The following is a 14,179-nucleotide window of genomic DNA, read 5'->3' as shown; positions in this document are numbered from 1 at the left end:
CCAAGCTGGGAGCCATCTTTAAGTCTGCAGGGTTTTTGTTTGTTTAAGATTTATTTTTATTGGAAAGGCAAATTTACAGAGTGAAGAAGAAACAGAAAGCTGTTCCATCCACTGTCTCACTCCCCAAATGGCCACAACAGCTGGAGCTGAGCTGATGCAAAGCCAGGAGGCAGGAGTTTCTTCCTAGTCCCCCAAGGATCTGGGCCATCCGCCACTGCTTTTCCCAGGCCATAAACGGGGAGCTGGATTGGAAGTGGAGCATCTGGAACATGAACCGGTGCCCATGTGAGATCCTAATGCTTGCAAAGGGTGGATTAGCTAATTGAGCCATCCTGCCAGGCCGTAAACTCACAGTTGTAACTGTTAAGGGCTGAAAAGGCTGCTGCTGTCCTGGACGGAGCCCCAAGTTCTGTAGGCCTGTAGAATATTCCCTGGAATAGTGTCTCCCCTCCTTACCCATGGGGCAGGTTTTGGCCAGATGCCTAGCAGCGAGCAGCACCCCAAGTTAGTCTGCTGTGCAGCTGGCTTCTCTGTGTCCGCAGTGCCTCCTCAGCCTGCCTCACTGTTGGCCGTGTCTCAGAACACTCCTGCTTAACACTTGCAGAGTCACCTCTGTGCTGCCATCTACTCACTGTTCCCTAGACTGAGGCAAGAGGAAGTGTGTCTGCTTAGGAGGCAGCAGCCCTGCTGGCTGCACAAAGCTGAGTGTGACAATCAGTTGAGGAATAGCAGGTGTCTGTCTTCAGCTTGAGGCTAGGGGTTGTTACTGGCCAAGACGCAACCCTGTCTCTGTTGCATCCAAAACTGTCTCGTTGGCCACTCAAAAGGTGGAGAGAGAAAATGGGCTCACTTTCTCTCTGTGTGGCCACACACGAGGCTCAGGCCCTGTTGTCTTACCCAGGAGGCACTGCAGCGCAGGAGGAAGCAGGGGGACGTTCCCAAGGCTGATGTCAGCCCAGTGTTGTGCAGGGTGGAGCCGCTGCCTCCTTTGGCTGCACACCACGAGATTGTGTCACCTTCACCGCTTCAAGAGGCAGATGGCTTCCATGGAGCCACGCGAAAAAGGTTAGCGTGTGTATTTATAAAAGCTGCCGTGCATGTTGTGTGTTGCTCTGAAATAGCAGAAGTCAGCAAGCCCCGGGCTGACCACACTGTTTGATGGCTGTTTATGGGTCCTTAAATGTGTCTTCTTCACTTTCAAGTTGTTGCACTTGCAAAGGCAGGCAAAACAGATCGTGTGAGAAGCCACGACTCTGGCTCCAACCAGAGCTACGCCTGAGGTGCCCTCTGCTGGGGTGGCCTGCATCTCAGGACCTGTGGGTCTAGCAGGGTCTTGCTCAGCTCTCCTTACTTCCCTGGGATGAGTGCATGCTCTTGCTTGCCTGTCTCTGTACTGTGAAGCACTACAAGGGTTCAGTACTCTGGAAGCCAAGATTCTCTTTGTCTTGTAGCTCTATCCCCTGTACTGGAGGACACTTGTTAAACTCTCAAATATCACGAATGAATGAATGAAGAGGGTGAAGCAGAGTCTCTAAAATGGCACAAAAGGAGCTAGTGCTGTGGCAAAGCAGCGAAAGCTGCATATGGGTACCTACTCATGTCCTGGCTGTTCCATTGCTGATCCAGCTCCCTGCTAATGGCCTGGTGAAAGCAGTGAAGGATGGTCCCAGTGTTTGGACCTCTACACCCATGTGGGAGACCTGAATGAAGCTCCTGGCTCCTAACTTTGGCGCGGCCCAGTGCTGGGCATTGTAGTCAACTGGGCAATGAACCAGCAGATGGAAGATCTTTGTCTCTCTTTATAACTGACCTTCAAATCAATCAATCCTGGAGCACAAAGTCCTCCTGTGACCAGTAAGAGTCATCCAGTAGAACAGGCAGTAGTGAACTGGATCTGAGGACCCAGACTGCCCCAGATTCCATGGTCTCTGGGCCAGCTGGGGTTACGGGCAGACTGGACAGCACTGGGCCTGTTTTTGTAGAGCTGACAGTGTCTAGGGCAGGGCTTGGCAGGGGAGATGTGGCTGTGTACAGGCAATGGGGGACAGCTGCTGCCCTCATCCTGAAGGACACTGGAGCTGCCTTAGAGCCTGAGGGGCCAGGAGAGGACACACCTTGGACTTCAGTGCCTGCATCAGTAGGTTTGGGCTTTGTCTCCAAATGCAAAATTGAAAATGTATTCATTTGAGAAGCCATAGTTTATCAAGAGCACACAGTGTGTCAGGCCCTGTGTTCCATGCCTCTTCTACTCTCAGACCCTGAGAAGAGGGGGCCCTTGCCCTGAGCTGGGCATGCAGGAGCCCTCGCTGTGCCGTTTCTGTGTCTAGCACCGCCTATCCTATGTAAATAACAGTCCCCAGAGCCTACACTTCTGCCCAACCAGAAACATGTCCCACTCCAAATACACTCGCATACCTTGAACCCCATCCTGCTTTGATATCTGCTTCTGCCCTCCCAAGACCAGACTGAGCCACTGGAGTGCCCACTCCAGGGCCAGGCAGCAGCCAGGGCTGGCTAGAGACTAGGCTGTGTAGGCTGGAAGACCCCTAGAGTTGGGGACGGAGCCTGGAGTGGGTCGGGGAGGAAGACGGGCTGCCACCACACTATCCTATTGCACCTCACTCCCAAGGTGTCCTGAGATTTCGTGTTCACTCCTGCTTCCAGACTACCTTTGCGCACTATGCAGGCTTTGTTGCTGGGACAGTCCCTCTGTCCACTGTGGTCACTGCTGCCAATGTGCGCTGATGAGTGCTTTAGCCAAGGAACTAAATTTTCTATTTTTCTTATTCTCGGTTAAAAGATTCAAACAGAACCTATGGCTGGTGTTACCCTGTTGGGCCCTGGGGTTCCCCCAGCATTGCCCAAGTCTATGTGCTGAAACAGCTGGGGAGAGGACAGTCTGCCTCTTTGCTTGGCAAGGTTGCAATGGTAACATCTTGTTGGTGAACCTCTGGCTGTGCTCTCATCCTGGGTCCTGCACATCCAAGGGCCCAGTAGATGCTTTGCTAATCCACATCCCTACTCTCAGAAATATTTGTTATCCTCATAGCCACAAATGACAGAGTAACTCACCCAGCCCAAAAGGATTGTCTGTGTGGTGTTTGAGCTGAGGTTGGTCACAAGTTGTTCTTCCTCCCAGGGATGAGGATGGGTCTAGCCAGCCCTGGCCTGGGGGCGTTCATAGCTATTATTGAATTGAATCCTAGCCATAATGCTCAGGTGCAGGGCAAAGCAATATGACTTAACATTCAGTACCAGGCCAGTGACGGATGGGGGAGCAGGCCCAGCCACACTCACTGTCAGACTGTACATCCACGCTGAGGCTCTGGGTGTACCGCATCCCTAAGCTATTGCCTTAGCAGCTGCAGGGTCTTGTTGAATCCTGACTGCAAAGTGATTTCTTCCCAAAGGTGTACAGCTTGGCCTCTGCAAGCAGCCGAGTCACGGTGGTGGCTGCTATGTGTGGAAACATTTGGGCGTCTCCCTCAACCAGTCTGACCACTTTCAGGCTGTAGACTCTGGCATCAAGGCCCGGGCAGGCCCAGCAAAGCAGCAGGCAGGCCTCCAGCTGACTGCAGGCAGGCGCCGTGCAGATGCAGGTGTTGGAGCTTCCGTTCCTGGGATGTCCTGAGGACTGGGAGGCTCCATCAGTGCTCCTCATCTCTTCTGCCCCTCACTCCCAACCTGCTGAACATGTGTTGGGCCCCCTGGTGCTCAGTGGAGAAGCTCATGGGGTCATGCATTCTTTCATTCTCTCAGAATAGTTCCTTCCCACGTGCTGTATGCTATGGACTGGCTGAGCAAAATCTGACCCTTGACTTTGTGGGGAAGACAGGCCCAAGAGAAGGAAACAGCTTTGCAAAGGGAATCATTGCAGACCAGGACAAATGCCTGAGAGACCGTGTAGATTTAGATTGAGGTGTTAGACATAGCATGAGCTGAGCTTGCTGGGATGGAGCCAGCCTGAGAGCCTCTCACCAGCTTTGGCCTCTTGCTCTGGACAGGGGAATCGCATTGTGTGGGACTGGCCCTGGGCACTGCCTCTCTCTGTGTGGCTTTGGGCAAGTCACCTTCTTCCTCTGAGGCCTCTGTCTCCTCTGTATAAACTGAGGGCTTGGACTAAAGCAAATCTCTGAGTGGAGGTGATCCTTCCCAGCAGGAAGTTGTGATGGTTCAAATAGCCTGGGTCAAATGAGAAAAGCCATTTTGAAGATTTTGAAAAGGAAGATGTAAATGAGAAATCAACCCTAATCATGATCTTCTATAATTTTGTTCCTCAGTATCTTCTAGGGCGACACCCACCCTCTTAGCATGGCTGCCATGAAATAATTATTAGAATCAAAATGGCATTGCTAAAAATAAGCAGTTCTCCTTACCTGCAGCTTCAGTTACTTTCAACCATCCGCAGTCCAAAATTATTTAGGGGGATCTCCGTGAGTGTTATATCACATGCTATTCTGAGCATCGTGATGTAAATGTGCATCTCCTCTGCGCAGTGCAAGAGCCTTCTCTGTGCAGCCGACCCACACTGCATGCTAGCTGCCGTCACCTGGGGACGCAGTTATCAGTGCTTATTGATGCAGTTATTGTCTGGTTTCTGGTATTCCTGTGGGCCTTATGCATCCCCCGCGGATGGGGGTCGGAGTATGGGGGACTGGATAACAAAGACGGTATCATCAACCAAAGCAGCTCACATGTTTCTAGCACTTCCTATTAACCAGCCACGCTCCGTAAGCTATTGGTGTGGATGGTCTCTTTTACTCTGCTGGAATGCAGGGAAAGGCATTGCTCCATCATTACCCACATTATGCAAATGAAGCAGCAGAACTTCAGGGTAACCCATGGTTAGAGTGAGAGTTGATCAGGGTGGGAAGGATCGAGGGTTAGGGAGAAGTGGCTGTGACCATTGTTTCTTCTTCCTGTATCTGGAGGATGGGGGAAGATAAGGGGAGGAGCCACACCCAGCCTTCCAACCACCCCAGTCTCTGGGGATGGGGAATGGCTACCCAGTACTGACCCAGGGACCCAGTGTGGTGCACACTCTGAAGGTGCTGCCCGGATGGATTCAATAGTTCTGAAATGCTGTCGATCTCGCCGATCCAAGGATGAGGGAACACTTTTGATATCCATCGGCTGACACGGTTGACCTTAGTGTCTCCATTTGCTAAAATGTTTGCTGTCATCATTTGGCATTTGGCTGGAGTAGTTGTCCAATTTGCTCTGTTCTACTTCCTCTGCTATGGTACCAGATGTCCTCTGTAGGCTCCAATGGACTGCTGTATCCTCCGTGTGTATCCAGGCCTGCCATCCACTGTTCTGTCTTTTCCAATGAGGACTAGTTTTAGCAGCCGGGGCCCTAGGACCCAGGACAGTTGACCCGGGCCCAGTATGGCCTGTTTATTGCCATTTCAGCAATGATACCTTTTCATGAGAGAAATAACTAAAACACAGGAAAAGAAATTGAAGACCCCACAATCTCACCATGTGCAAGATCTTACAACATGCTTGTCATGAGCTTTCTGAAGACCCATCAGAGGCTTGGGCTTCAGAGACATTTTGCAACAAAATAAACTCATCTTTTAATTCCTTTTGCCATGAACTTTTGAAGCAACCTCTTCTTTCACTTCAATGTCATTTTTAATGTGGCTGAGTTCCGACTGCCTGTGAAATTTATCAGTATGCTTCCCCCCGCCACTGTTATATCATAGGCATTTCTTCTGTCATTGTAAACTCTTTATAAACAGCCTCTTCACGGCTGATGCAAGCTTTTACAGGTGAATCATGCCATGGTTAACTAAGAAGCGACTCTCAGAAGCACAGCAATTTTCCCTGGGAGGGTGAAAGCTGCACAAAGTGAGAGCAACAAGCCATGGCTCTAAGAGCCTGGCTCCTACCGCCCACCAGCTACGTGACGTTGAGGCAGCCACTCCAACCTGCCAGTTCTCATTTTAAAAAATTAACAACGATAAAACAGCTACTTCCTCTGGCCTTTGAGGCCAAGCATGACAACATACATTAATATAGTTTTAAACTGTACATGGCTTTACTCTGGACAACAAGTTCTTTTTGTTTGTTGCTGATTCTTTTCAGAATGCAAAAGTGGGCTCCAATTTAATCAAACTGACATCCACTACGGCAACAGCCCTGAAGGAGAAAGATGACCAAGTCTACTGCCAGCCAGAATTGCTTTATGAAGGTAAATTGCATCTTTGACCTGCCTGTAGGGAGGGGCTCCTTGCTGTGGAGACCCCAAGGCCTTTCCTTGACAAACCTGTCACAAGATGAAAAGCAGAAGCTCCTGCCATGCTCCCATGTGGGGGACATGCCTCTTTCCTGTGTCTTAAAATACAGCCTTAGGGACCTTCTACAAATGCTGTGGCTTCCTCACCACTGGCTTACTGAGCAGAGTAAAGCAGTCGCATTTGTGTGTCTGCACCATCTCAGTACCTGCAGAATAAGTGTTGTGGGTGGCACGTGACAAAGGAGACCTGAGAGATACAGAGTTGCATGGAGAAGAGGCGCCTCAGGACAGCTACCCCACACAGGAGCAGTGCTTGTCCACCTGAGTGTCACAATGTCCCTGGATGACTTATGCTTGACTCTGGGTCTGTGGCATGTTGAGCGGTATCCCTGATCTCCTTCACCCACTGGATGCAGGGGACAAACCCTACCCTGAATTACAACAACCAGAAAGTGTCTCCAGATGTTGCTAACATCCAGTAACAGGTGCCCCTGCTCCAAAAGTAAGGCCATTAGAGCAGGGATGGTGTTTCTGGGGAGTCTCAGCAGCACCTAAGATGAGACAGATGTTGCACAGAGGGGGCAGTGCCTGAACTTCCAAGGGCAGAGTTGGGGTGAGGGCTTGGCCTCACAGTCAGGGTGCTGTTTGGGATATCCACATTCTATGTCCAAGTACCTAGCTTTGAGTCCTGACTCTTCTGCTGACTCCAGCTTCCAGTTTATGCAGAGCATGGGGGCAGAGGTGTCGGCTCAAGCATTTGGATCTGCGCTGCCCACAAGGGAGATCTGGATTGGTTCCCTGCTTTGGCCAGGCCCAGTCTCAGTTGTTGTGGGCATTTGGGAGGTGAGCCAGCCAATGGGAGTTCATATTCTCTCAACCAATCAACTAATCAATCAAACATAAAATTACTGAGCAGGCAGGCTCAAGCACACTGCTAGAAGTGGCAGAGTGGATTTAAACTCAAAATATGGCTGAGTTTAAATCCTGCCCCAGACTGGGGTCAGGCATCAGGAAGGTTAACTGTCCTGGGAACTCTCCCAGGGTGACCTCAGGTTTGCCAAGAGGAGCCACTTGTATGAACAGTAGCCCAGCTGTGTCGCATCGCTGCCTTGGTCTGTGTGGAAGTGAACATGCAAGTGTAGACTTGTCCCCAGCTCTTAAGGCCTTGCCTCCATGCTCGCTTCCCCAGCCCATCTCATGGCAGATCTGGTGACTTGAGACATTACTTTTCGATTGTCATGGTTACCATTGTTTAATGTGGCAATGTTGTATGCTTCTGAAACGTCTAAGCAAAGATAGTTGCTCCTAACTCTTCCACTGTGCCCCCTGGGAACTGCCGTCCTGCCTTGCCTTCACAGGTGGTTCTGTGCCAGGCCCTCACCACCACTTCTCGGATATCCTACCATTTCACCCTCCCCCCCGCCAAGGGTTTGCTGTTATTGCTGACATTCAAGGGGTTCACAGGCATCCAGGCTTTAGCTCTGGACCTGGCCAGTGGTGGGATCAAGCAAATGGTACCATTGTAGGGACAAGTGCCAGGACAGGTTGCAGATGGCAAAGCTGAGAGCAGCAAGGTGGGCCCGGAGCTGGGATCAGCATCCAGATCCCTCTGACTCCGCAGCCCCCAGACTCTGCATTTACACTTTGGCTAAGCACACCATAGCATCTAGAATGTTCCAAAGCTGCTGCTCTCCCTCAGTGTACTTCAACTTCAGCTTTTTCCCACATCCTGAAGCCCCTTTGAGAGTGACAGAGACTCTGCAGAGGCAGTGAGACTTCAATGAACCCCTGCCTGGGGGTGGCCATCTGCAGGGGCACAGGGGGCCAGGCAGCTTTGAGAAGGGGCCTGGGAGCATTGTAGACTGCTCTGGGGCCAGCTGTGGGCACCTTGTTCTTCCTGGCACAGTGAGCGGCCCCTTTCTCACGTTCACTCTGACCTGCTCTTCGGGAGGTTGGGTTCTGGATTACTCACACGTGGGATCGAGCAGTCCCTCCCATCTCAACATCACCTCCATTCACCCTGAAGTGCAACCAATGACCACTCACACCCTGGAGTCCTTCCCCTGAGATCTTCCTGCGGTCAGCATTTCTTCCTCTGTTACGTTTGTTCTCGAACCTTCAATCCTCACTAGCAGTTGGCTGTATTACCTGGAATATTCCCTAAGAGGGGAGAAGAGCACGCTTTTAGTTCAGTATCCAGACTTAAAAATTCTGTTTAAGACACCAGCCGCCCATGAAGCCATATTATCTTTATGTGGATGGGAGTAGAATGATGTGATATTTTTGTTATGGATGTAATAAGCACAGAGGAAAAAGTACATAATGAGAAAGCTCAGAACTCATCATAGGAAAGCAGCCGTTCTCCCAACGAGGCTTCAGAAGCGCTTCTCCTGGTTTCTAATGAAGTGTGGCTTGTTCTTGGCGCCAACCTTTTCCCCTTAACCCTGCAATATTTATCATGTTACCAATAATAGCAATAGTATGCCCACATGACTAAAAGTCCTTCCTAAACATTATTTTTCCATATTACTTGCGAATTTCCCAGATGCATTTCACTATTCCCCCTTGGCAGTCCTTCCCATGACATCCAAAGTTTCGCTTCACACCCACATACATTAGTGTTGGCTTTTTTTTTTCTCAAAATTTTTTTCAAAAATTGCAGTAGCCTCTGATTTTAATCAAGCAATTCTCTGATTCCTATCTTGGATAATGAGGGCTGTTTATGCATTTAGAAACCTGGGTCTCTGGATCCTGACTCTCCAGGTGTAATTATTAGGGGTTCCCTCCCCTGCCTTCGACTGCCTTTGATGCAGTCCAGGGTGGGAATCAAGTGTGGGGGTCTCTGCTAGGGAAGTGCTTTTGTGTGAAGGATGCCCAGCAGGGCCTCAACAGCCGTCTTGTTTCTCCCCAGGCTTAGAGCTGCCTCGGATCAATTATGCCCACAATGGGAAGCCGTACCGATACATCTATGCTGCCAATGTGCAGTGGAGCCCAATCCCGACCAAGGTATGGAGCCCCATAGGCTTTGAGGCCAGGTGGCCTCAAGTGAAGGTCAGGAGAGCAAAGCCAACTTGGAACAAGATGCACTTGAAGTTGTGAGGGACTCTCCAAGGAAGGAAGCTGTGCTGAACACGGTGCAGCTCAGGGCTGCGATTTACCAGCTGATGTCCCATTCTCATACCCGTGTGCTGACACCAGCTGCGTGCCACAATGCAACAGGACCTGAGTGCAGGGACATCCCAGACCCTGCACCCCTCGTACACAAGAGGGCATAGCCGAAACCAGGAGGGCCGGTTTTGTTAATGAAAAAGCTTTAAAAGCTTAAATAGAAGCTTTAAGAGCTTCTGTTTGTCAAAGCCATCCTGTGTTTTGGCCGAATGATGGCAGACTCTGCTTTTCTTGACCATCTTTATTTTTAAATAATAAAATGGAAAATTTATACTTATTTGATTTTATGAGTGTGAGCGAGGGAGAGACAACTCCCTTCAGCTGCTTTGCTCCCCAGATTCCTGCCACACCTGGGGTGGGGCTAAGCCAAGGCTGGGTGCCCGCTTCTCACGCCACGTCCCTCATGCTGGGGAGCAGAGACCCACGTACTTGAACCAACAACTCTGCCTCCCAGGGTCTACATGAACAGCAAGCTGGGGTCGAGAGCAGGAGTTGAGTGCGTACTCCTAAACAGACATCTTAACCTCTAGGCTAAAGTGCTTGATCTGAAAAACATTTAAACAACAGCAACAACCGCATAGCTTGTATTAGTTGACAACACGGATGCAATTGTAAGACAGTGCCAACAATGTTGGGATTTTTACCATTTAAAAAGACTGTCCCACAGTACCAGCTATGTAATGGTTCATATCTAAAGTTAGAGGAGGAGGAAAGTCTGATTCTTCCAGCTCTGCTGTGATGACTAGAGAAGACTTCAAATGTCTAAGCTTGAAGGAGGCTGTATGGCGAAACAGATTCAGCCCCTGTTTGGGATGCCACATTCCATTTGGGAGTACCCAGGTTCAAGTTCCGCCTCTGCTTGCAATCCACCTTCCTACTAATGAACATACACCCTGGGAGGCCTTGGGTCCCTGCTACCCACGTGGGAGGCTCAAGTGGAGTTCCTAGCTACTGCACACATTTAAAAAGTAAATCAGCTGATGCAATATTTCTCTGTTTTTCTCCTCTCTTTTCCAAATAAGTAAGCAAACATATTAAAAACTCTACATCTGGGGAACTTGATCTTTCTCTGGTGGTCTCAGTGCCTCCTTATTTACAGAGGGAAAAAGCCTGCTCTCAAACAAGCCATGCCTACAAGTTTCTCTTCTGTCTGCAGATTCTAAAATATGACATTCTCACGAAGTCAGCCTTAAAATGGGAGGAGGAGGGCTGCTGGCCGGCAGAGCCCCTGTTTGTGCCTGCCCCAGGGGCGAAGGACGAAGACGACGGTAAGATTGAGCAGGCTGCCCCTCACTGCAGGCGACAACTGTTCTCTGAGCACATGTCAGACCCACATGTCACTCCAGGCAGCTGAGTCCCAGTTCCGACAGCTGAGCAACTCTGTGGCATCCACATGTGTCTCAGTTACAGGCTTAGGAGTCCCCAAGACCACAGCACGTCTGACACCAACTGCAAGGTCGTGGGTCGCCGAGACCACCTTCAGATTTAGTCATTCGTGACCAGGATTCACTGATCACACTGATTCCTGTGGTTATGGGTGGTTGCAGCCAAGAGTTTATGGGTTACAGTCACCGAAGGGAAGAGGTGAACGGGACAGGGTCCAGCAGGGAGCAGATAGCCAAGGACGGTGCCAGGGTCTGCTGCCGACCACATGTGACAGCGTGTGCTGACAGTGCCAGTCTCTGTGCTGCACGGCGTCTCTCTCCCAGGGCTCAGCCACATGGCTGTCCACATGGCTGACACCTTGTGGCCCAAGTACCCGCCCTCAGATCACACTGTGGAGACTGTGTAGTTAGGCCTCAGCTCAACAAAGACACTCGTGTCAAGCAGGACATTGCAGTGGCTTAGGAGAGACCACCCAAGAGCCAAGGACTGAAGCGAGACCTCCCTATGGTCAGAGCCCATGTCCTTTCTGCTGGGTGTATCTCCTGGTGCAGAATCTCGCTTTTAAAACTGTGATGATGGCTGTGGTTCAAGTTTCCAGGTAAAAGTGTATAAATTGTTCATGGGGCTCTGAGAAATACCCATTTGTGGCCCACCTCCTTGGTTTGGTTTGGTTTGGTTTGGTTTTTATATATAGTTTTTGGCCCATCTCCTTTTTTGAGGTTTCCATGTGAGCAGGTAGTCTTTTCCTCTCAGATTCTGCCTTGGTCTTAGATATGCCCCCACCCATGCGCTGGGCATGCCAAGGAAGGTGGCAAGAATCGTGGGTGGGGACAACCACACCTGCAGGGAAGGATGGGCTGTCCCACTGAGCCTGCCAGCCTCTTCCCTTAGGTGAGGAGGGAGTGATTTTCCATCTGGTCCTTGTCTTACTCCTAATCGCGGTGTGGCACACCAGGTCAGGTACCCAGTGTTGCCAGCGTCCCCCAGGTTGGAGGTGTTGGCAGCTTCTTCCGGCTGGACAGGTGCTCCCTGTACATTTTCTCAGAGGGCAGGGAGTGGCATCTTTGTTTTACCAAGAGGTGGCTCAAAGAGGGAGATAGCCTGCCCAAGTTCACACACCCAGTTTGTGCAGAGGAAGAGTTTGAATCCAGGTCAGTTGTGTGCTGCCCCTGGGTGTTTGCCTGCAAGTGCCTGGGCACTGTTGCCTTCTACCCCCTGTCCCTTGAGAGCAAGTGCTGAAGTGGTCCCGGCTTACAAATGGGAAAGCTTGGGCTGTCAGTGCTGCTGAGTGCAGAAGGGAGGAGTTGGGCTCATGTTGTGCCATGTGAGTGCAGTGACACCTGTTAGCCTCAGTGCAACCCCCAAAGCTAACTCTGCAAGTGTTGATACAGTGGGGAAATAGCCTTAGGTGCCTAAAATCCACAGAGGATGGTGAGACACAGTGAGAAGTGTGACCCCAGCCCCCAGCTGGAGGAGGCTCCCAGGTGCACTTTATAAAGTATCTCTTTTTGTTTCTCCCAAAGGAGTTATCTTATCTGCCATCGTCTCCACTGATCCCCAAAAGCCTCCTTTTCTCCTTATTCTGGATGCCAAAAGCTTTACGGAACTGGCTCGCGCCTCGGTTGATGTGGAGATTCACTTGGACCTCCATGGGGTATTCATCCCGGACACAGACTGGGTTGTGAGACAGTAGGCACCCTCCCAGGGGGAGCAGGACAGGGCTCCAGACCGCCGGGGGGCCCCCGAGACTTGATGGCGTTGGCATGTGGGTGCTGGCGGGTGACTCAGGCTACAGGACCTGCAGGACTCCAAGCTGATACCTGTCCAGAGGAGAGGGCCCTGCTTGGCTTTTTCTGGATGCTTCCATGCAGGCTTGGAGACAGAGTGTGTCAGATTCTTTTCGCCTTTCAGCCATGAAAACCCTATTTGAAGTCAAATGTTTACTGATTAGCTCCAGCACCTCTAAGAAAGCCCATTTCCTTCGGATAAACACTTGGACCCTGAATCAGACGTTGTACTAAATCACACTATCTTTATGATTAGACTAAGCAACAGATCACATGTTGGGGAAGACAAAGACATGCACCTGTCTCCATTCCTCTCTTATCCCCTCTCTGCCTCCTGTCCTTCTTTCGAATGGACTAAGTTGTCGCTGTGGGAGTTGTGACAGTAAATCACATGACCAGGAGGATATGCTTCTTTGTGGTCATTCCACACAAGGCTTACCATACTAGAAAATAACAAAAACTTTAACATCTCTTTATTTTTCCATGGCTTCTCCGTACGGATAGCATCTAGATGCCTCTGCAGTCAGTGGGGCAGCCTGGCCCAGGGCCTCCCTTCCAGGGCCAGGTTACAGTGCTGGACATTGACCTTGCTACGCATGGCTGGGGACTAGAGTCTAGGATGGAGTCAGGAGCAGCAAGGTTGGCTTGGGCCCGTGTGTGGAGGAAAAGACAATTTTACAAGCTGCACTCATGGGCACTGTCAGGGAAGACCAGGTGTTCGGGACAGAGAAGCAGGAGACTGATAGTTTTGATATAGGAAGTGCTGGGGATCAGGGGAAGGGGAGAGTTGGGTATGAACCCAGTAGGGTTCCACATAGTTACTGGGGGCCCTGTGAACATGTTAGGTTCCCCTTTATCATAAATGTTTGGAGTATGGTTAAAATAACCAGAGTACACAAATAACCCGGGTACACAAGTTGGGGGGTGGAGAAAGGGGGAGTCAGGGTAGCTGGGATTCACACCTTTGTTCTGCACTTAGTGTGAATTCCCCGAGTCACTCGCAGGGTTTGACATGTCTCAGGGATGGGAAGGAGTGGCTGGTGGCCGTGTGCGTACTACCCCAGAGGGTGCAGGCCTGAGCCAGGACGAGCCAGGATGAGCTTGGCTTTGCTTGTGACCACCAGGAAATACGGCTTTGTTTCCATTAGAATGTAGGCTCTGTGGGCCCAGGGATATGTGTGTGTGTGTGTGTGTGTGTTTTATTGAGGTAACTGCACATACCTATATATTCCTGAGAAAACTCACAGAAAGGTCATGCAAACGTTGCTGGTTTTCCTCCAAATAGCAACATCATGCTGCCCAGTATGGCATTCCACCGCAACCAGGACTTCCAGGGGTCCCATCTACCCATCTGATTCAGATTTGGCAGTTTCATTTGTCCTCATTTCAGTGTGTGTGGGTGCATACACTAGACAGTTTTACGTAGATTCCTGAATTCACCACTGTAGTCAAGATACTAAGCATCAGAACAGGTGTTTTATGTTTTGTTTTGTTGCTGCACCTGCCATCTTCTAATCCCAGCCCCTATCCTTAGCTTTTGAAAACCATTGGCTGTTAAACATGTTGTTCCCAAACATTCCACAACTGAATCACAATC

At 50.4% G+C, this 14,179-nt stretch overlaps 1 protein-coding gene across 1 annotated transcript in view; it reads left to right on the top strand.

Annotated features, from left to right (window-relative positions):
- Window positions 1–12,637, top strand: part of BCO1 (beta-carotene oxygenase 1) — a 28,549-nt gene extending 15,912 nt beyond the window's left edge. The window contains exons 8-11 of the mRNA XM_040982030.1: window positions 6,091–6,196; window positions 9,153–9,247; window positions 10,566–10,677; window positions 12,319–12,637. Coding sequence (XP_040837964.1) covers window positions 6,091–6,196; window positions 9,153–9,247; window positions 10,566–10,677; window positions 12,319–12,488 — 483 coding nt within the window. The 3' untranslated portion in view covers window positions 12,489–12,637. The remainder of the gene's footprint in view (window positions 1–6,090; window positions 6,197–9,152; window positions 9,248–10,565; window positions 10,678–12,318) is intronic.
- The last annotated feature ends 1,542 nt before the right edge of the window (window positions 12,638–14,179 follow it).

This window comes from Ochotona curzoniae, unplaced genomic scaffold (assembly GCF_017591425.1).
Source record: "Ochotona curzoniae isolate NIBS_2020 unplaced genomic scaffold, NIBS_Ocur_1.0 contig_3622, whole genome shotgun sequence".
Lineage (NCBI taxonomy): Eukaryota > Metazoa > Chordata > Mammalia > Lagomorpha > Ochotonidae > Ochotona > Ochotona curzoniae.
The sequence above is the reverse complement of the archived record's forward strand: the minus strand, read 5'-3'. Positions and strand labels throughout refer to the sequence as shown.